The sequence below is a fragment of the Thamnophis elegans genome, chromosome 1 (assembly GCF_009769535.1).
Source record: "Thamnophis elegans isolate rThaEle1 chromosome 1, rThaEle1.pri, whole genome shotgun sequence".
Taxonomy (NCBI): domain Eukaryota; kingdom Metazoa; phylum Chordata; class Lepidosauria; order Squamata; family Colubridae; genus Thamnophis; species Thamnophis elegans.
The window spans coordinates 168,327,286-168,350,562 of record NC_045541.1 but is presented as its reverse complement, the minus strand read 5'-3'; the positions used below and the strand labels follow the sequence as shown (position 1 = coordinate 168,350,562).

General features: G+C 44.3%; 1 protein-coding gene across 1 annotated transcript in view; it reads right to left on the bottom strand.

Moving 5' to 3' along the window:
* Nucleotides 1–23,277, bottom strand: part of CNN2 (calponin 2) — a 47,367-nt gene that overhangs the window by 13,008 nt on the left and 11,082 nt on the right. The window contains exons 2-3 of the mRNA XM_032208497.1: nucleotides 5,239–5,360; nucleotides 3,618–3,684 (exon numbers count right to left, since the gene is read on the bottom strand). Of these exons, the coding sequence (XP_032064388.1) occupies nucleotides 3,618–3,684; nucleotides 5,239–5,360 (189 nt within the window). The remainder of the gene's footprint in view (nucleotides 1–3,617; nucleotides 3,685–5,238; nucleotides 5,361–23,277) is intronic.

Here is a 23,277-nt window from a genome sequence, read left to right as displayed (position 1 = left end):
TATTGAAGCATCCTGGTCTTCCATAACACCTCAGCAGTATCACAGGCTGATAGCTTCCATGCCACACTGCATTGAGGCAGTAATTGCTGCAAAAGGGGCCCAAACCAAGTATTGAGTACATATGCATGCTTATACTTTTCAGAGGTCCGATATTGTTCTATGTACAATTCTTGTTTTATTGATTGCATGTAATATTCTAATTTTCTGAGATTGTGGATTTGGGGTTTTCATGAGCTGTAAGCCATAATCATCACAATTATGACAAATCACAGCTTGAACTATCTTGCTTTGCATATAATGAGTCTATCTCATATATTATTTTCACCTCTTAAGTTGCTTTACTGAAATAAATGAACTTTTTGCACAATATTCTAATTTTTTGAGTTTCACCTGTAGGGGGAGTTTAGCATTTTAAATATATGGGATGGGACAAATGCTAAAAGTGGAATAGACACAAATCATTTGCTTGCTTTTCAGATGACTGACCATCAACAACTTTTCTGAAAGAGCCTGGAACTAGCTTCACATCTCCAATTGTTAGAAAATGGCCACAAGATACCTCCAAATAGCCTTTACGAGCAAATGTAAAACAAATGGAAAGTATGTATGACGATAAACAAAATGGGATATACCAATGTCTCAGGAATGGGAAGAATGGATGTAGAATCTGGTTTTTATGTTTTGTTTTGTGAAAAGCTTAATAAAAATTATTAAAAAAATAAAATAAAATAAAAACCTTGACTGTATCAATTTGCTACTTGTGAATATGCAGGGTGCACACTGTGTACCTTTTTTTCCCAGGCAACTACCCCCAAGGAAACAAATAAGGATTAACCATTGGGTAAAAATGAGGTTTAGAATTCAGTGGCTGTATCACAACCTTCCCTGACCTGGCACCCACAGAATTGTTGAAAGCATCCCCAGAATCCTTAGCAGCTCTACAGTCCCAAAACAATGCACCACACCTGTTTGGAGAAAGCCGCTGTATCACCTTCCACTAAAGCTGATCTCATTCAACCAAACAAATAGTCAAAAACAAATGTCTAGCTTGGTGGGAAAACGCCCATTAAAAAACCCAGAAGGCTGCCAGACCATTGAACAAGGTTTTCAAAAGTTGGATTTCAACATCCTCAGGAACTACCGTATTTCTCGGAGTATAAGACGGACCTTTTTCCCCAAAAAAAGAGGGGGAAAATCTGGGTACACCTTATACACTGAATACAGCACTTTTGGTGTTCAAAACCCCCGCCCCCTTCACAAAAATGGACATGCATAGGCTTTGGGAGGTTTGTAGAGTGCTCCTGGGGGCTGGGGAGGGCAAAAACAAGTGACAAATGGGCCGTTTTTTCCTCATTTTTGCCCCCCCCCAGCCCCAAGGAGCACGCTACAAACCTCCCAAAGCCTATACATGCCCTGTTTTTTGCAAAAAATAGGCCCATTTTCATCCACAAAAATGAGGCGTGCAGAGGGTTTGGGAGGCCTGCAGAGTGCAAAAGAGCCAAGGTGGCGCAGTGGTTAAATGCAGCACTGCAGGCTACTGCTAGATCAGCAGGTCAGCGGTTCAAATCTCACCGGCTCAGGGTTGACTCAGCCTTCCATCCTTCCGAGGTGGGTAAAATGAGGACCCAGATTGTTGGGGGCAATATGCTGACTCTCTGTAAACCGCTTAGAGAGGCCTGAAAGGCCTATGAAGCGGTATATAAGTCTACTGCTATTGCTACTTTTTTTAAAATTTACCTCTTCAAAATCTTGGTGCATCTTATACTCTGGTGCATCTTATAGTCTGAAAAATACGGTAATCCTGGTCCCTCCGTGACCAGCAAAACCAGCTGGGCAGACCAGTTCGGCCCACGCCCAGACATTCCCTTTCGGCTCTTGCTTGCAAAATAGCACAGGAACCACAGAGCCACACAGTAATCTTAAAAAGATTTGGCAGGGACACTGCCTCCCAAAATACAGCTTTCCTTCTCCGACAGGCCAAATTCAAGGATCTAAGCAACTTGGCTGACCCAATCTACAAATACATCCAGTTCAGAGTTCTCTTCCTAGTCCAATTGCCTGCAAATTTTCAAGCACTGCATGAAGGCTGAATTGGACCTTCCCCATTCCTGGTTTCCAGGGTTTGGTTATCCAGTGATAAACTGCACCTACTCTTGGAAGTTCCATTTAGATTAACTATGGGTAGTCCTCGACTTACATCCACATTTGCTCACCGTTACAATGGCACTGAAAGAGGTGACTTGGGACCAGTCCTCGAACTTACAACTGTTGCAGCATCTCTCCAGGTTCACGGGACTCAAATTTGGCCACTTGGAAACTAGCCTGAATTTATGATGGCTGAAGTGTCCCAGGTTCATGAGAAGATCGCCAATTGCTTAATGGCCACATGATTCAATTAACAATTGCAGTGATTTGCTTATCAATCCTGGCAAGAATGGTTGTTAAATGTTCTGACCTAGGCTTCCCAAGAGCATGAAGCAGACTCCTCGTCCCGACAAAACCTCTTTGTTCCCTGTGGGAGGGGCCACTCACTGTCGATCGTGGGTGCACCGCGTTTCACCCAAGTAACATCTATCCTCTGCGAGCTGCGCTGGCTACCTGTCGATCTCCGGATACACTTCAAGGTGCTACTTGCCACCCATAAAGCCCTTCATGGTAGTGGATCTGGGTACTTGAGAGACCGCCTACTGCCGATCACCTCCATACGACCCATTAGATCTCATCGTTTAGGCCTCCTCCGAGTTCCATCCGCTGGCCAATGCCGACTGGCCACCACGCGGAGGAGAGCCTTCTCGGTGGTAGCCCCGACCCAATGGAACGATCTCCCCGTGGAGCTTCGTACCCTCACCACCCTCCAGTCCTTCCACACAGCCCTCAGAATCTGGCTATCCCGTCAGGCCTGGGGCTAAAGATTGTACCCACCCGAATGGTATGAATGTTGCGTTTTTAATCATGTACTGTCTTATATGTAAAAGTCTGTCTCCCCCTTCCTTTTGATTGTGAGCCGCCCTGAGTCCCCCCAGGGAAAAGGGCGGCATATAAATAAACAATCTATCTATCTATCTGTCTACCTGTGCCTTTACTCCCGAGTCGGCCCTTGTTCCTTAGCTGTTCCTTTCTCCTGGCAGCTCTGCACATGTGCGCATAGGGAACAGGCTCCAGCTGTTCTTCTGCCTCACTAATCTCTGACTCTGAAGGCAGCTGATAACTGTTGGACAGCCCTGGCTCCCTTTCTGCCTGCGACGCAGAGCCCTCATCAGAGCCTTCCCCAGACTCCAGGACCGGCCCATGTTCCTCCCCAACCTCCTCATTATCTGAGCCTGCCGCCAACTCCGCTGGCTGCTGGCGGGCCTCAACACTTCCTTTAATAGGCAACTCAATCCATGAGAAGCTGGAATTTCCTTGGAAGCCAGCTTTATCAGGCAGGGTCTATTACATCCCAGGACTCTTTAATGTAAGTCAGCATCACATTACATTGCATTACATTACATGTGCAAACACAGAGAAACATGTTCGGACTCAACACATGGTTGCTTAATTGTGGCTTGCATCCCATTTTTTTAAAATAAAATCATCATTGCAATTTAATTTCCCATCATTGCAGGCACGTATTTTACCTGATGCCAGTTGAGAGAGGAGGTGTTGATTTTTCTTATTGAACCGGGCTGTAGTTTGTTTATTAATCTGGAGAGTAAAAAACACATCTTCAGTTAGATTTAATGCAGTTTTTAAATTCACTTGCCATTATCACAATGGGACTGAAAAACCATGTTTGCCCGTAACGTCTGTAGAATAAATTATTTCCAAGGTATGCGCGAGCTGGAATGCAATCTATGTTCCAAAATCCAAATTTCACTCCCAAATTTTACAAGCAGGAATGAAGAAATGAGAGGAAAGCGCACAAAAGTGACATTATATATACACTATATTGCCAAAAGTATTCGCTCACCCATCCAAATAATCAGAATCTGGTGTTCCAATCACTTCCATGGCCACAGGGGTATAAAATCAAGTACCTGGGCATGCAGACTGTTTTTACAAACATTGGTGAAAGAATGGGTCGCTCTCAGGAGCTCAGTGAATTCCAGCGTGGAACTGTGATAGGATGCCACCTGTGCAACAAATCCAGTCGTGAAATTTCCTCGCTCCTAAATATTCCCCAGTCAACTGTCAGCTGTATTATAAGAACGTGGAAGTGTTTGGGAACGACAGCAACTCAGCCACGAAGTGGTAGGCCACGTAAACCTGTCCAACATCAGTGTGTGACCTCACAAATGCGCTTCTGGAAGAATGGTCAAAAATTCCCATAAACACACTCCTGAACCTTGTGGACAGCCTTCTCAGAAGAGTTGAAGCTGTTATAGCTGCAAAGGGTGGACCGACGTCATATTGAACCCTATGGATTAGGAATGGGAGGTCCCTTACAGTAAGTTCATATGCGAGTAAAGGCAGGTGAGCGAATACTTTTGGCAATATAGTGTAGGTCAGTGATGGCGAACCCTTTTTTCTTCGGATGCTGAAAGCGCATTTGTGTCAACACCCACAGTGCAATGCCTCCCACAGCCCCCCCCACATGCACCCGCAACCACCCCCACCTGGGGTGCCAGACTCCCCCACCCCGTTTTGGTGCTAGTAGGCCTCCCTGAAGCCTCCTGGAACCAAAAACAGGGTGCAGGGGGGGCGCCCCCACACACACATGCGCACACGTCTCCCAGCAGAGACCAGAAAATCAGCTGGCCGGCAGGAAACGTACGCGCATGCACAGTGGAGCTGACCTGGGCGACGTCTCGTATGCCCCCAGAGATGGCACATGTGCCACAGGTTCACCATCCAGGTAAGAAAAAGTACAAAAATGTGCACCTTTGCAGAAAGATACGTATGCTTCTGTACAAAAAAATAAATAAGCAAATTGGCGCAGCAATGGGACGAAGCCAAGTGAAAGCCGATGAGAGTGGAAAAAAAAAAAGAAATGAAGTAACACCAGAAACAAAAACAAAACAAAACCATTAGGCTCTGTAAATTATTTTTGCCTCATAGGAAACATGATGTCTTTCACCATCTCATAATCAAATGCCACACAAGCTTTTAAGCATTCCAGGCCTCTCCCTGTCTCCATAAACCATTTTTGGAGCTCACTGGCTCTTCCAAAAAGAATATAACTTATCACACATCTGTGTTAAGGGATAAGAGCAGGAATGATGCTTCAAAGTACAAGTTTCTCTTCATCGGCCTACTTACTCGCAAAGTATGACGCCATCTTTCAGCCCCTTCTGGAAATCGGGGCCAATCTGCCTCCCGGTGAGGTTTTCTATCCATACCCTTAATTCTGCTTCTTTCTGTGGGTCGTATTTCTGGGCAAGCTGAAAAGAGAAACAGATCCAGTTTGAAAAGAAAGCTTTATCCATGAACCTGGGAATGTGTTACAGGTAATCCTCGAATATTGAGCGCAATATTTCTGTTGTTGAGCAAGACAGTTGTTAAATGAGTTTTTTTTTGGCTTCTCTTGTCGCTGTTCTTAAAGGATTCACTACAATTGTTAAGTCAACAACACAACTGTTAAACAAATCTGACTTTGCTTGTCAGATGGTCACAAAAGGTGATCACATGGCATCCATCTTAAATATGAGCCGGTTGCCAAGAATATGAATTTTGCTCATGTCACCATGAGGCTGCTGCAATGGTCTTAAATATGAAAAACGGCAGTGAGTCATTTTTTTCAGTACGACTGTAACTTTGAACAGTCACTAAATGAATTGTTGTAAGTCAAGGACCACTTGTAATTCATCTTGATGACTTGTCGAGCTATGGATGGCAAGGATAGTGGGATTAGGAAGAAGAAGCAACTGAGAAGATTCATACCACCTGAGAGTAAGGAATTAGAATCTTGACTTATGACCAGTCACTTAGTGACTATTCAAAGTTATGCCAGACCTCCCCAGGTGAATCTATGACCCAGATTCAAAGTTCTTTTTTTTTACATAAAATTTTTATTTTCAGACAAACACAAACACACAACACATATAACACAAAAGCCTCTTCAATTACACACAGTGTGTCGATAGGTTACAAAGTCTTTCTGTGTCCTTTCCATGATCCTCACTTGAATTTTATCAAAATTCACATATTGACAATCAGGATATCTTTGTATACATTGTTATTTATGCTTCCTCCTATTCTAAGTCATTCAATCATTTTGGCACTGATAACATTCTCTAATAGTTTCCAATTCCATGTTTTTTCCCCATTATTAGTATCATCAATCTAATATACATGTATACAAATTGTTATAATTATTAAACATCCATTAAGCCCAGCTATTATTACATCATTTCAACATAAGGCATATTAAATTTGAAGTAAATTTATATCATAACATTTTATTACATTATCCTGAAATCATTGTCTTTCTAATCTATGCTATATAGAATTGTTTATCTTTTATAAAAAGGCTTTTCAACATCATCTCCATAATCCTCACTTACAGTTTGTATAAGATTTCATATTATCAATCTAGTATATATAAATGCTTTGTTATCATTATTAATCATTTATTTGACTACGGCTGTTATTACGTTGTACGTTGCACTCAAAATTTAACTATATTTAACTAAATTTATTGTGACATCTTTTTAGCATTGATAACATTAATAATTTTCAATTCCATGTTTTTTTTCCCAAAGTTCTGATCGTGACCCATCAAAACCGTGCTCGACTAAGCCGCGCCCGATTAAACCGCGTCGCTGACGTCATCAACAGGGCGACAACAGCCAGCGCGGAGAAAGAAGGGCGCTTTAAATAGCGCTTTGAAAGCAAGCCGATTCAACTTAAGGTAAGGGTTAGCTTTAGGGTTAGGTTTAGGTTAAGGGTTAGGTTAAGGGTTAAGGTTAGGTTTAGGGTTAGATTAAGAGTTAGGGTTAGGTTTAGGGTTAGGTTAAGGGTTAGGGTTAGGGTTAGGTTTAGGGTTAGGTTTAGGATTTGGTTTAGGGGGGTTAGGTTTAGGTTTAGGTGTTAATTTTAGGTTTAGGGTTTACAGCGTGCTTCTGTCTCCGCGCTGTTGTCGCCCTGTTGATGACGTCAGCTACGCGGTTTAGTCGGGCGCGGTTTTGTGGTAGAACCGTTCTGATGACTATCCCCCACTTGCCGTCATGTGGTTGCATTTTGGATGTTGGCAATTGGCCTACGTTTATTGTTGTTTTTCAGCATCCTAATTGACTGCAATTCATGGGTATCTTTTGCCAGAAACCAACATTTATTTCTGGTATTCGGCAAAAAACGCCTACTGCAGACAATGGCTTAGCTTAACAACCGCTTTTTGTTCAACAACTACAGACTTTGCTTAATGACTGCCGGAAAAAATAATAATTGTAAAATTGGGCGTGGTCATACAGTTGCTATTGTTAGCAACCAGCGCAACTTCTGAGTGTAATTCCAGGCTCAATTATGGACGTTAAGTCAAGGAACACTTGTAGATGGGACTTTACATCACAAAGGTTTTAAAAAGGGGGCCTACAATAATTTGCATAAGGATATATGTGAATGTCAGGTACTAAACAGTGAGCACAATTCAACTGGGGTAAAAGGGTTCTCAATTTATAGTAATTCAGACGCAGATCTATATTTATATATGAGGACTATTCCAGTGTAAATTGGATTCCTCAATTGCAACTGCTAAGCCCAAACATGAAAGTGGAACTCTCTTAGTAGACTGTAGGAATGCTGTAGATGTAATATGCCTTAATCTGACAAAGCATTCCATGATATTCTGATTGGTGCAGATGTGGCCTGGTTAGATATATAGCTCACCCATACACCATTCAAAGAGTACAAATCAATAATTCCTTACCAAATTGGAAGGAGGAACTGAGTGCAATCTTGACCCTATATGCTTCAACATCTACATTAATTACAGTACTTGGATGAAGAAGTGAAGGAACTCAAGTCTTATCAAATTTGTAGGTTATACAAAATTAGGGGGCATAACAAGCACCCTAAAACAGAGGTCCCCAATCCCCGGTCCGTGGCATGCCAGCAACTGGGCCACACAAAAAAGTGAAGCCCCATCCACAGAATGCAGGCAGCATATAAAACCACGCCTTCTCCAGTCCACGGATAAACCTTTCTCCACGGAACCAGTCCCTGGTGCCCAAAAGGTTGGGGGTCCCTGCCCTAGAAGTTAAATCAAGGAGAAAAATCTATTCATGTTGTCACTAAGAATCGACAATGACTGGAAGACATAGAATCAATTAATCAATAGAAGTTGAAATTAAAATTCAAAAGGACCGACAGAAGAGAATATTTGTAGCTCAGGATTGGGATTGTGAGGCCCTTGATGCTCTCTGAACGGTTGTTTTCTTGCAGACGTTTCATCAACCAAACTAGGTAACATCATCGGTTCCACCACAAAACCACGTTCGACTAAAGGGTGCTCGACAAAACCGCGTAGCTGACGTCATCACAGCACGACAACAGCGCGGAGAAAAAAGCATGCTGTAAACGCTAAACCTAAAATTAACCCCTAAACCTAACCCTAAACCTAACCCTTAACCTAACCCTACACCTAACCCTAAACCTAACGCTAAACCTAATCCTAACCCTTAACCTAACCCTAAACCTAACCCTTAACCTAACCCTAAACCTAACCCTAACCTTAACTTGAATCAGCTTGCTTTCAAAGCGCTATTTAAAGCGCCCTTCTTTCTCCGCGCTCGCTGTTGTCGCCCTGTTGATGACATCAGCGATGCGGTTTAATCGGACGCGGTTTAGTCAAGCGCGGTTTTGTCGTGCCACGAACATCATCAGTGCTAGGATGATGATGATGTTACCTAGTTTGGATAATGAAACACCTGCAAGAAAACAACCAACCTCAGAGAACACCAAGGGCCCCAACAAAACCATAGTAAGTTCAAAACCAAGGTATTGTAGTTGTTTTTGGGAAGACTGGAGTCTGGATAGGGAACGGATACATGAAGTTAAGTTTTATCTACTGCATACTTAGGACTAGTTTTTAAGCATCAGGTTGCTGACTCCCACACTTTAAGGAGTTATTTAAGGGCTATATAGCCTGTGCTATATATAACCTTAAGACAACTCACCAACCATAACTACTCGGGGTCTCTAATTCCAATCATAAAGGTATATAACAGCAAAAGAGTCCAAATGATCACATATGTTGTTTGTTTGTTTGTTTGTTTGTTGTTTGTTTATTGGATTTATATGCCACCCTTCTCCCAAAGGGCTTAGGGTGGCATACAGCATAAAAAAACCACACATATTACAAAAGTTAAAAAGGGAAATTAAATAAAGTATCCAAAAACAAACCCAATTAATATTAACAATAAAAATGTTAAAAAATTAGATTAAAATTAACAATTAAATTAATCATTTATTTTATTCTGTTCAGGCCAAGCCAGCTTGCTGGAAAAGCCAACTTTTTAGGGCGCGTCGGAAGGACTGGAGGTTGGGGATTATGTGAAGCTCCGGGGGCAGCTCATTCCAGAGGGATATATGGGGCAGAACTGTAAGGTAAAGGTTCCCCCGCACATGCGTGCTAGACATTTCTGGCTCTAGGGACGGTGCTCATCTCCTTTTCTAAGCTGAAGACATCTCCATGGTCATGTGGCTGGCATGACTAAATGCCGAAGGGGCATGGAGCACTGTTACCTGCCCATCAAAGTTCTCATGAATGCTACATATTATAACTCAATGCTACATATTATACTCGATGCTACATATTAGCATATATGGTGGACCTGCCAAAAGGTTACGGCATTCTGGATAAAAATATGGTGGGTTATGCAAAATATCTTTAAAAGAAGGATAAAGTTTACTCCTCAGTTATTTTTACTAGGTATAAGCATTGACTTTACAGTGGTAGAGACTAACTTGATTCTGCACCTAATAACGGCAGCAAGGCTGTTGGTGGCGCAATACTGGAAGAAGGAAGACTTGCCTACAATCCAAGAATGGACATTGAAAGTCACAAACTTAGCCGAGATGGCTAAAATATCGGCATATCTTAAAGATCACTCAAATGAGAGATATAAATGAGACTGGAAAAAATGGATTGACTATATACAAAATAAATACGGGACCAAGAAATTCCAGTTAGCCTATGCTTAAGATCAGAAATGATTTAAATTGTTTAAAGTTAGTTCAGCAAGAAGAAGCTAAGGTCAATGTAGAATGTCATTAATTTCTTTATTTCTTTTTTCTCAATAGATTTTAGACTGTGTTTGTTAAAAATCCAGCTGCAGCATTAAGGAGGGAGCTGAATATACCCTCTGCACAAAACAATTTAGTAATTATTCAAGTACTGGCTAAAGATCCTATCTATGGACCCAGATAGATTAGCCAAGCTGTGTTTTGAAGAGCAGTTGCATAACACGCTTCCTGGCACTGTGGCCGCCCAACTTTCAAATGTCATCTCACAATGTGGATTCTCCATCCAGTTCATGGTCCAATCAGATCTAAAGGCCAAGGAAGCTTTCAAACAAAGCGTCATTGATGTGGCTGCCCAAGATGATAGTGCGGCACTTAATTATGCCAAGTCCTTGAAGTGTCTGACTGGACAGAAAGCAGCCTCCCAGTTAGAAAAATATTTTAACAACCTCAACATTTCAAAATATCTTTTTCCAGTGCTCGTTTTGAAAAACTAGACTCCATGGTAAAACATGGGAGGTTTCATGGAGTCCCATTTGAAGAAAAACTGCATTTGTGGAGCACCAGCCGTTCGATAAGGGTGGCTCAGTGGCTAAGACTCTGAGATTGTCGATCAGAAAAGTTGGTGGTTCAAATCCCTAGCGCCGCGTAATGGAGTGAGCTCCCGTTACTTGTCCCAGCTTCTGCCAACCTAGCAGTTTGAAAGCATGCAAAAAATGCAAGTAGAAAAATAGGGAAGGTAACACTTTCGTGGGAAGGTAACAGTGTTCTGTGCGCCTTCGGCGTTTAGTCATGCCGGCCACATGACCACAGGCATGTCTTCAGACACCGCTGGCTCTTCGGCTTTGAAACGGAGATGAGCACCACCCCCTAGAGTCGGGAACGACTACCACATGTGTGGGGGGGGGGCGGGGACCTTTACCTTTTAGCCATTCAAGACATTGGAATGCAAACTGTTTTCCTCATCATAGGATTATTATTATTTTTAAAAACTGAGGCACAGCTGGGAGAGACTATCTTAGTTTTTGTAGGGAACGAAGCTGCACATCACTAGTAAGACTGCACTCTTTATACCAAAGGCCATTTTGAAGAGGATTTAGAACAGATTGAGGTTAATTGTAGAGATGACAACTTACTATGATGAACATGTTGTATTTGTTTGCCTCTATTTGTACATTTATATTAGTTTTCTAACTTCCGATAAGCTTGGTAGGCCCATTTTTCACCCTCCCCAGGCTCCGGAGGCTTTCCTGAAGCCTGGAGAGGGCAAAAATGACCTCCCCCAGCCCTCCGGAGGCCTTTCAAAGGCCAAAAATCAGTTGGCTGGCGCGCATATGTGCGCTGCAGCTCACCTAAAGCAACGGCTTGCGTGCCCTCAGAGAAGGCTCCACATGCCACCTGCCATCATGGATATAGCACTTTGCTGATATCTGAAATGAAGACACAGAAGGAGGGTGAGATTTATTCTCCAAAGTTCTTTTTTTGATTAGATTTTTATTAGTTTATCGAAATATAAAACACAAAGGAAAAAAAAGTAGCAGAAAACTAAGAAAAGGGGGAGGGAAAAGAGAGGAAAGCGAAAGGCACCGATTTCCGACTCTCTTTAGCACAGTAGAAGGTAACATTATAACCACAACTTTTTGCTTTTACACAACAGTGTGTGTACAAGCCATTTCTATAACAATAAGCCTAGTCTCCAGAGTTCTAAATGCAGAATACAGAATAATAAAATCAGAGTCTACATCAGAGGTGGTATTCTGCCGGTAATGGTGGTAGCGGGAGGCCCCACCCACCTGCCCAGACGTCATCACGGATAGTCTGCACATGCTCCTGGTCCCGAACCGGTAGCAAAGGTAAGAGGATTTCATGGCTAGTGTACATGCAGTCCTCGCTTAATGACCCATCACTTAGCAACTGCTCAAAGCTACGACAGACCTCCGCAGAGCTTTTTAATGACCCATTTTCACAGAGAGAGAGGGGGGGAAGGAGAGAGAGGGAGAGAAAGAAAGGTGATTACATTTTGGGTGCTTGGCAACTGGCTTGATTTATATCCATTTGCAGCATCCTGCAGTCTGGCAACCATGATTTTTGGTGGGTTTTGCTGGAAAAATTGCCCATCGGGTATAATGGTTTGTGAACATAGTGTTCACTTAACAACTGTACTAAAAAAGGTTAGAAATCAGGTGTGGTCAAATGGTGGTCTGCTTAATGACCATCATGGCTTACAATCATAATTCCGGGCTCAATTAGGTTCATAAGTCAAGGACTACCTGTCCTAGAATCTCAGAAAACCTGCCTAAGAATAACAGCAGTGGAATATTTTAAAATGAAAGAAGTCATCTGCTGGAGATGTCTCAATCTGGATGCCTGGACTGAATAATGAGTAAGATTCCGTGGCCATGGAATTGCCGGTTCCACCACAAAACCGCGGTAGACTAAAGCGCGCTCGACGAAAGCGTGTACGTGACGTCATCACAGCGTGATGAAAACAGCACGCTGTGAGCGGTAAACTTAAAATTAACGCGAAAACCTTACCCTAACCCCCCCAAACCTAACCCTAAACCTAACCCTAACCCTAACCCTTAACCTAACCCTTAACCTAACGCTAAACCTAACGCTAAACCTAACGCTAAACCTAACGCTAACCCTTAACCTAACCCTAACCCTAACCCTTATGTGAATCGGCTTGCTTTAAAAGCGCTTTTTAAAGCGCCCTTTTTTCTCCGCAGTCGTATTTGTCACGCTGATGATGACGTCACGTACGCGCTTTAATCGGGCGCGCTTTAGTGGACCGCGGTTTTGACGGGTCACGGAATTGCTTTCTAACTCTTCTTCTTCTTCTTGTGCCATATCTGTCATCGGACGTTGGCAATCATGTTGGCAATCCTATTTTTATCAATAGCTGCACAAAAAAGTGCTGTTGAGTTTTGTCCAGACCAGTCCCTTAGATTTTGAAGCCCTGATGTTCTTCTTCTGCCTGGACCTCATTTGCCTTCAATCTTTCCCTGGGGAATTAAGTGAAGCATGCCGTATTTTTCCGGGTGTCGCATCACATGTCCAAAATATTCTAACTTTTGCTTTTTAATGGTTTTGATGATTTCCCTTGGCTTTCCCAGGCGGTTTATCATTTCTGATTTTGCCAACCCAGCTAATACGTAACAGTAGTCTGTAAATCCACATTTCAAATGCTTTGCGTTTCTTCAAGTGGTCTTCTGTCGGAGACCAACTCTCTACTCTATAGAGCAGGATAGAAAAGATGTAACATCTGACAAACATGATTTTCAAACTTAGGCTTATGTCGTGAGTGCAGAAGACCTTTTCCATTTTGACAAATACTGTTCGAGTTTTCTCTATCCTTGTCTTCGAACTCTAGGATTCTCTTTTCTGATATGAACACAAAACCAAGTTCACTCTTTTCCACTCTTTAAGTACAAAGCAGAATGAATGAGAGACAAGGGCTGGGTTTATACAATATCCAAAGCAGTGGTGCAGTTGTTTGTTTTTTATTCATTGAGCTGATTTATCTTTCTGCTGCCAGGAGCTGAAGACATCATGTCCAACATTTACTCTTAATGTTCCTCACAACAACAACAACGCCATGGGAGAATTTAAGTTATGAGACGGTGATTCAAGAGAGATCTAACTTAGAACTAAAAGGACATTTCCTGGCAGTTCGTAAACAATTAATCAGTGGAAGGGCTTTTTCCCAGAAGTTGTGGGTGCTCCAACCTTGGAGTTTTCAAGAAGGGATTGGACAACCATTTGTCTGGAATAGTATAGGACAGGGGTGTCAAACCCACAGCCTGCGGGCTGATTGCGTCATGCACTGGCCACACCCACATCCGGTTTAGCAAATGTGGGGGGGAGGAAGTCACAATACGTCACATGATGACATGACACTGCATGTTTGGCACCCCTGGTATAGGGTCTCCTGTTTGATCAGGGGGTTGGACTAAAAGACCTCTAAGGTCCCTTCCAATCCTACTATTCTATGCTCTATGATTGGGCCCTTGCCACTCTGTGAGCTCCCAGGCCTGAAGGTGAACTAGCTAATCTTGTCACAGTGCTTTGTAAACTCTGATCTAAGTTTAGTATCTTCTTAAATTATGATTTCTTGAACAGACCGTATACTCCAGGCTCAGACTGAAGCACTGAACATAAACACTTCCATACCAACCCCTTTCAAGACATCCAACACAGGAACTAGATTTACACATTAAGCCATAAACCACAGTTTACAAACTTTAACAGCTGGATTCACCCTGCACACTAAATCAAAACCAAACATGCCATATTGTGGGTTTGCATGCTGCGCAGAGTAGGTCTTTTGCTTCACAATCAAGCTTTTAGTTATTTAAGCCATACCGCTCGTTAAACAAGATGCTAATTGAATGGCATTCCACACGCATTGTTTTAATTACCGCAGATGCTTATTATATATCCTTAGTTTCATCTCGATGGTTAACTGTCTTTGGAAAAATTGGAAGAGGAAAACAAAAATGCTGCAATCACAGAATCACTTGGGATACTCTCCCAGGATCGGGTGAGAAAGCCGACTTCAATTCAGGAAAGTATCATCACCTCCCAAATGTTCTCCATCGGTTCTAACGCAACCCCCTGGAGCAACAAGGGCAGACTGGCGCTCCAGAAGGCTGGCAGGTTTCAACACCCAAGCTGATTTCCTGCTGACAGGACAAATACACCAGGGGTGTGTCAATTGGCTTAGTCCAATACCGCTTCTCCTTCTTCCTGGTTTCCCGACGCAGAGACAGAAAAGAAGAAGCTGTAAGTACAGCCTTTGGCGCGAAGATTAACCAGACCTATCTCCGGCTTTAGAAAGTCTTTCCAACTTGGTTCAAAGCAAGAAATAGTAACTACTAATTATCGGTTTGCATTTTGTGCAGACTCAACTGGGCGTGCACTGGGCCCTCTCTAGTTTTATAGCTCTCAAGAGGATGGCATCAAATACCCTGGTTCAGATCCATGCCGGTCTTAGCCTTAACAGGATTTGTCTTATGACTTGTTTGGGTGAAATTAGACATTGCTGTTTGTAAATCACAGAACAATCAAGCAAATTAGTTCTCAACAAATGATAGTTTAGCCTGATACTTGAACCAAGTCAGTAAGATAGACCAAAGTTTCTCAACCTTGGCAACTTTAAGGCGTCTGCGCTTCAACTTCCAAAATTCCTCAGCCAACATGTTCTAGGAGTTGAAATCCACACACCTTAAAGCAGCAAGATTGCTGGTGGCACAGTACTGGAAGAAGGAAGAATTGCCGACTATTCAAGAATGGACTTTAAAAGTAACAAACCTAGCAGAGATGGCTAAAATATCAGCATACTTGAAGGACCATTCAGATGAGAAATATAAGTTGGAATGGAGAAGATGGACTGATTACATTCAAAATAAATATGGAACTAAAAAACTTCAGTTAGCTTATGAATGAATGAACAAGGAATGTTACAATTTATCTAAAGTTAGCTTTACAATAGAGGAGTTAAAGTATGTGAAAGTACAATGCTAAAGTTAGTTAGTTTATTTTAGTGTATGATTGTTAAATGTTTATACCCTGTATTTTGCTCTGGGAGGTTGGGGAGGGAGGGGGGAGGGGATGTGGGATTGGGGCGGAGGGAGGGAAGGGGAAGGGTATACAATTGTAAAACTTATTAAAACTCTTTAATAAAAAAAAGATTGCAAAGCACTGGACTAAAGTATTTAGTATTTCTCTTTCTCTCTCTCTCTCTTTCTTTTCCTTCCTCTGTGTGTGGGTGTACATACATCAGTGGTGGGATTCACGTTTTTTTTTACTACCGGTTCTGTGGGCATGGCTTTGTGGGCACGGCGTGGCTGGGAGGCAGCAGGGGCGGGGCCAGCCTGTTTGCCGATTCTCCAAACTATTCAAAATTTCCGTTACCAGAACTTGTCAGTACTATCTGATACCTCTAACATACATTATAAGTATATGTGTATGTATGTATGCATGTATACACACACACACACACAGTCACTCTTTTATCCCAGGAATGCAATCTTCTATATCCTACAATTATATACCAACATGACATCAGTTGCCATTAATGCAGTGTCATTACCTCCTTAGAGACACAGAAGAGCAATTATCATTCCATTCATTTTCTCTGTTGCAGCCTCTTGCCAAACATGGCAATTTCAAGATGTGTTAGGACCTTAGAATTCCCAACCAGCATCGTGTCTGCCCAAGATGAAAACTATGGCCCCTATCTATCCAGAGGGCACCATACAGCTTCTGAACACCTAAGTATTTTCCTAGCAACAAGGAAGCCAATGATCTTCCACAAGTTGAAATAGGTTGTGATGCTGTTATTTCTCCCCTCAGAATGTAGCACTTATTTAAAAAAAGCTTGTTCCATAAAAATAAGAGCAGTGGAAACTGGGAGACTACAAAGTTCTGCCTTGGGCCTAAAAGCCAGCTGGGTGATTTTGGATCAGCCCGACAATCTCACAGAGTTGCTGGTGTAGGGAAAAGGGCATTGGTACTTATCTGATACGCCTCTTCTCATAGTGGGGGAGGAGTATCCAGGATGGGTTGACCTTATCCTCTCGTTGATTGGACTGAGTCAGATAAGCTCTTGGGATACGCCCCTGGTCCACCAGGCATCACCCAGTTATCGGCGAAGAACTCTATCTGACTCGTTGTGCCGTCCACTCCAGACATTTGTTATGGTTTCAAAACTTTTCATTGAATTATAACTTTAACATATTAGTGCAACATCCATCATAACACATGTTACATTACCATGTAAGGGAGGGTCTGGATACTCCTCCCTCACTATGAGAAGAGGTGTATCAGGTAAGTACCAATGCCCTTTCTCCATAGTGAGAGGAGGAGTATCCAGGATGGGACGTACCAAAGCTAACACATCCCTAGGGAGGGTAACATACTGAGGAAACATGGCCAAACTAAGCCTGGTGGGGTGTGTCCCCCGTCCTATGAACCGCCTGTAATACCCTGCGACCAAATGCAGCCTCCGCCGAGGCAAAGGTATCTAACTTGTAGTTCCTCATGAAGGGTGAGAGGGAAGACCACATGGCTGCCCTACATATCTCTGTCAATGAGGCCTGCGTTGCCCAGGCCACAGTGCTGGCCGCACTTCGTGTGGAGTGTGCTGTGATAGAGCTCCTCCGCCCCCTTGAAAGGGCCACTTCTACTGCCTGCCTCTCTGCTGTCTATCTGGGTATCTTTGCTTGGCAGAAAAAAAAACCCTGGTACTGCCTGGCACCTGAGTACCCTGCATCTGAGCCCGAAGGAATCCTGACCCCGGAAGGAGGGCCCGAAGTCTTGTCCCCAAGAGTAGGACCGTCTGGGGTAAGGCGCCGTCCTGAACTGTCCCTTCTTTGGGGCTGTGGGAAGCACCGTCCTCTTGTCCTTGTTCTGGACCAGGTAGGGGTCCAGAACTGCCCTGAAAAGGGCATCTCCTGTGAAAGGAGCAGATGCCAGGTGTCACTTGTGGCGTATATCTGCCTACCACCGTCTCAGCCACACCAACCTACGAGATGCAATCAATCGCCCTGGAGGCAAGCCTGGCTGCTGACAAGGTGGCATCCGCCGAAAATTGGAAGGCTGCCACCAGTTTGTTGATGTCCTGGTGCGCTCTGACCTCGGTGATGGGGATATGTTGCTGCAGCTGCTGCAGCCAGAGTAATGAGGACCTGTTGAAGAAGGAGACGGTGATGGCTGCCTTCACTGCCCAGACAGCTGCTTGATGCCCCCTTTAGAGGGTGAGGTCCACCTTCCTGTCCTCCAACTTCAGAGCCTCCTCTAGTTCCCCTGGTAGAGTAGGGGGGGTATGTAGTGCCAATACTGGAGCATCAATGGCGGGCTGAGATAGCAATAGCAATAGCAGTGGACTTATATACCGCTTCATAGGCCTTTCAGGCCTCTCTAAGCGGTTTACAGAGAGTCAGCATATTGCCCCCAACAACAATCTGGGTCCTCATTTTACCCACCTCGGAAGGATGGAAGGCTGAGTCAACCCTGAGCCGGTGAGATTTGAACCGCTGACCTGCTGATCTAGCAGTAGCCTGCAGTGCTGCATTTAACCACTGCGCCACCTTGGCTCCTAAGAGATAGCATGGCCGTGTCCTGGTCCACATTGAAGAAGTCTTGTCTGTGGACAGGGGCGTGGGCCCCGCTGTGGGGGCTGCCCTTTGGCGCTTGACCAACTCAAGAAAGGCCTTGGGGGTTGGCACCGTGTCGGTCTCAATGGCCTGCTCATCAAAGATGGTTTCTGCAGAGAACCCCTGGTGCTGAGATGGTGCTTCTGCTGTTCTGTTTCCGAGCTTGGCGGCTGCCTTGGCCTTGAACAGGAGTGACTTATGCAATGAAGGCTGGAACAACCCAGTGAAGGCCGGCTTAGGAGGGGGCATGCCTTCGTCTTCGGATAGTTTATCCTCCCTAACTTCCCCCTCCTCGCAATCCAGGTCACTGTCCTCTTGTGATGAGGCTGAGGAACTAGAGCTGTCTTCTCCCTGGGTTTCCAGACCTTCTGGCATCCTACGATTTGTGGCTGTTGAAATGCCGCTGTCAGGCATTGTTGGAAGGCCTGCATCATTAGGTCCTGAAAATTGGGGACCCCTGTGGGGGGTTGCTGGGGAACCCATGCCCACCTGTGTTGGGGGAAACCCAGAGGTGGCAGCCCCGTGGGCAGGGCTGAACCCAGGGAAGCCATATGTGAGGTGGGATTGCCACCCCTGAGAAAGACCCCAAAGACCTGATGTGTCAATAGGGATCCTAGCCTGCAATGTGGGTGCCTCCCCTGTATTTCTGCCTGTTGCAGGGAGTCCAGGGGCCTTCCCCTTCTGCCCCAGGCCTGGGATGGGCTTAAGGCCACTTGCCTTTTTGTAGAGCTGCTCCAGCTTCTTGTGTCTTCCCCTTTCATACTTAGAGGGTTTGGAAGGCTTGTGACAACCCTCTGTCTCCAGCTCCGCCCTGGGAGAAAGGTGCTTTTTCTTGTCTCTAGCCTTTGTCCCCCACCTTCTGGGCAGCCTCTGGGGTGATCACTAACCTTGGTTGATCTTCTGCCCCTCTGGTAGGGCTACTGGCTGTTGCTGCAGGTACTTGAGTCCTGCCGGTCTCCTCGTTGCCGCTGGGCGCCGCCATCTTGGAACACGTGGCTCCTCCCGTACCAGGAGACAAAGGGCACCTCTTTTAAATTTTCTGTTCTGGCGGCTTGTGCTCCGAGGAGCTGCTGCATGCCTCTGCCGCCAGTTTTTACTTCTTCTGCCTCTTCTGGCGCCGCTAGAGGCTTTGCTCTGCCTGTGGACCCCCTCCAATGAGATGGGCCACGTGGACATTGGCGCGGCGTTTGGAAAGGCACGGTTCGCTGCTCAACCCAGCAGGGAGCAGCGGAGTGCTCCGGTGCCTGGCAGAGTTCCCGCAGCGAGGCTCACCTTCTGGGTGAGGATCCAGCATTACCCTCGCATGCCGGTGGCCCAATTCGTTCCCCACAGTGTTTGAGGAAGCTGCGGCTCGCCGCTCGACCCTGTGGGGAGCAGCGGAACTCTCCGGAGCCGCTGTAGCCTCCGCGGCAGGGCTTGCCTTTTGGAATGCTTGTGTCCTTTGTTTCCTGCTTGCCTGGCAGATTTCCTTTTCTGAGTGATACTTGTCTCACTCAGATGCCTGGGCAGCGTGCCACCCCCAAGGGGGCTTTTGGCAGGCTTTCTTGCAGCTCGGGGAGCTGTCCAGCTCGTTTGCGGCTGCTGCTGTAGGGAGATGAATTAATCCTATTTCTTTCTTTAAAATTCTTTCCAAATTATCGGAGATCCAGGATGGCAAACCATCCAGTTGAGGGACTGAGTCGATAACTGGGTGGTGCCTGGTGGACCAGGGGCATATCCCAAGAGCTTACCTGACTCAGTCCAATCAACGAGAGGATAAGGTCAACGCATCCTGGACACTCCTCCCCTCACTATGGAGAAATAGGAGACAGGAGTATTATGTACAATGCCTTGAGAAATAAATAATAAAGGTGGATAAGGATCTAATGATAATAATAATAATGATTTTGCAAATCAGTGTGAGATTAATCTAGGGAGAGTTTCGAAGATAATTAACTAGGGTTTTCCCAGAGTTAATTAGATTTAACTTTTTGGATACTAAAATCAGGGTGTTAAGTCTTGCTGGAATCCAATGTCTCATATCAATTAAACCTAATTCTGAATTGTATCTGAAAATAAGTAGAAAGGAGCTGGATACCAAATTAATATTAGGGACTATTAAAGGCAAGTCAATATTAGGTACAATGATCCTGTTATCCTTCACTGAATGTGTTCAAGCACATAACTGTCTGGGAATTTCTATTTGAATTCCCGTGTTGAGCAAAGCATTGGATTCCATGCCCTAAGTATTTCCTAACATTAGTACTCTAAATAGTTAAGAATTCAGGGTTTGGGGTTCTAGAACCATGTTATCTAAACATTCCCTTATTTCAATCTGATGAGCCTCAAGTTAAAGTTTCAGTGGTTCTTCTTTCAAGTATATGGAGAATTATTCAATTTACCCTTCTTAAATCAAATATACTATGGAGATCTGGAATTGAAGAACTACTGAAAAGCATCTTATTCGGCCTCCTGTTCAATTTAAGTAACTTACACATCTAGATTAAATATACCATATTTTTCGGAGTATAAGACACACTCCCCCCCCCTAGAAGAGTGTGGAAATGTTGGTGCCTCTTATACACCAAATACAGTCGTTTTTGGCCTCCCGAAGTCCTGCTCCTGCATCCCATTTTTGCAAAAAAAAATTGCCCCATTTTCTGCTCTTTTTTGCAAAAATGGGGCTGTTTTTGCTTCCCCCAGCCCTGCTGAAACCTGCAGAGCGTTCCTGGAAAGGACAAAAACTTTTTTTTCTTACTTATCTCTTTGAAATCTTGGTGCATCTTATATACTGGTGTGTCTTATAATCCAAAAAATACTGTACTCAGCAACTAAGAGGCAATGGCAGGATATGCAATTCACACGTGGCTGCAACCATTACCCACATCTTGGGTCCATATATTGACATGGCGTTCTAGTATTTTTCTTGAAATTCTGGTACTCGCATGTTCCACTAATGGCTAAAAGAAATAAAGGAGACAGACATGCCTGCCAAGAATGAAGAACAAGCTCTTAGCTCTGTTAGTGACTTTAGCATCATCATCATTATCAACAACAACTACAACAAAAAAGCCTTTGGCATAAAGTATATCTTAGCTCAAAATCTCAGGAAAATTTGTTTACGTGGTGCAACTAAGCTTTTTGCTACAATTAGCTGTTACTATTTCTTGCTTTGAATTGTTCAGTGTTATGATTAAAGGAAATGCTGTTTGCTCAATGTGTTTGAACTATACATGATCAAAGGCTAAATAAGACAACCTTTTATGTATAACCTTAAAGGACAAAAGTGTGCTTGCTAGTACGCATTCTTTCACAAGCAATCAGCAACTAAAAGGAAACCGCAACACAAAATAAGCTAAGTCTGAAATAGCTATTCTCCCATTTGAAGTCTTTCTCCCTCCATATTTTAATCGCTAAACACTGTACAGTATTGTAGTTCACTTCACACACTTTAAGCTGCCATTTTAACCAACTGGCTGGATTCGCAATGTTGAATCATGGTTTACAATCTGTAGTAGCAGGATGGACTTATGACCTCACTATTGTTTAAGTGAATTACCCATCAGGGGTGGGTTTCAGGTGGTTCGCGGCGGTCCCCGCGAACCGGTTGGTCGGCGAACCCGGAAGTAAGTAACTTCCGGGAATGCCGAAGGGTCCACCCACCCGCCCACGTTTCTTACCCGTTTTGACGTTTTGATGAGTTCTGCGCTTCCACGCATGCGCAGGACGCATACAGCGCCTGCACGATCCTCCAGGAGCAGCTGGAGCATCGCACAGATGCTAGTACGCATGCGTGCACTGCGCGCGTGCACGAGGACGCCGCCTGGCCCCGTTAGAACCGAACCGGTTGGAACGGGGCGAGAAACCCACCCGTTACCCATGGTTGTTAAGTGAGACATCACATGACTGCAACTTGTGATTTTACTGCTGGATCCTCCCCAGGGTCCTTTCGTCAGAATCCAGCGGTGAAGGGCACAGATAGTAATCATGTGACCATGGGACGATGCAACGCTAACAGTCGCAGGGGAGAGGACTGGTTGCAAGGTTGTTTTTTCAGCACTATTGTAACTTTGAATGACCACTAAAAAGGGCAGTTGCTAAGTGAGGACTACCTGTACAATTAAGTTTAATAACCAATATTCACTTTCTTATTTCTCTTCCTACCACACACACTCTGTTGCTTTTATCCAAGGGGGGAGAGGAGTTAATTCTCTCATTGATTGAAAATGACAGAAGAAATGCGCGGTGGGTAGACTGCAGTACTGCAGGCCACTTCAGCTGACTGCTAGTTCAGCAGTTCAGCGGTTCAAATCTCACCGGCTCAGGGTTGACTCAGCCTTCCATCCTTCCAAGGTGGGTAAAATGAGGACCCACATTGTGGGGGCGATATGCTGACTCTGTAAACCGCTTAGAGAAGGCTGAAAGCTCTATGAAGCGGTATATAAGTCTAACTGCTATTGCTATTGCTATTTCCCCTCAACTTGAATTATAGGCCATTTTTTTTAAAAAAAATGTCATGTGTCTTCCTATGCAGCACTGCCTTATATTTGCGACTCAACTGACTTGGGCAAGTTTGACACAACCCTGCTAGATTACCGCAACGGGGTTTAAGTAGGGTTGCCCTTGAAGACCTGGAAGCTAAAGTTAGTCCAAAGTATAGCAGTCTCTGCTGAGGAGGGAAACACTTCCAACACCGTGATTCTGCATTGAGGCCACTGCACTGCTTTCACAATAGGTTTCCGTAATTCTAGGTGCTGTTTTTAACCTTCAAAGCCCAGAGATCATGTCTTCCAACCAGAAATAACTCACCCTGTGCACATTCCTCTCCAAAAGAGCTGTTCCAGGTCTCCATCCCAAGTGAGGCTAAGAGAAGGAAGGTTCAGAGCCCTGTCTTCTTAGTAGCAGGCCCATTATGAACTCCCTTCTACCATGGGGCGAGCTCTCACCTTCCTTGCATTTCCCAAAACTGTGAAAATCACCT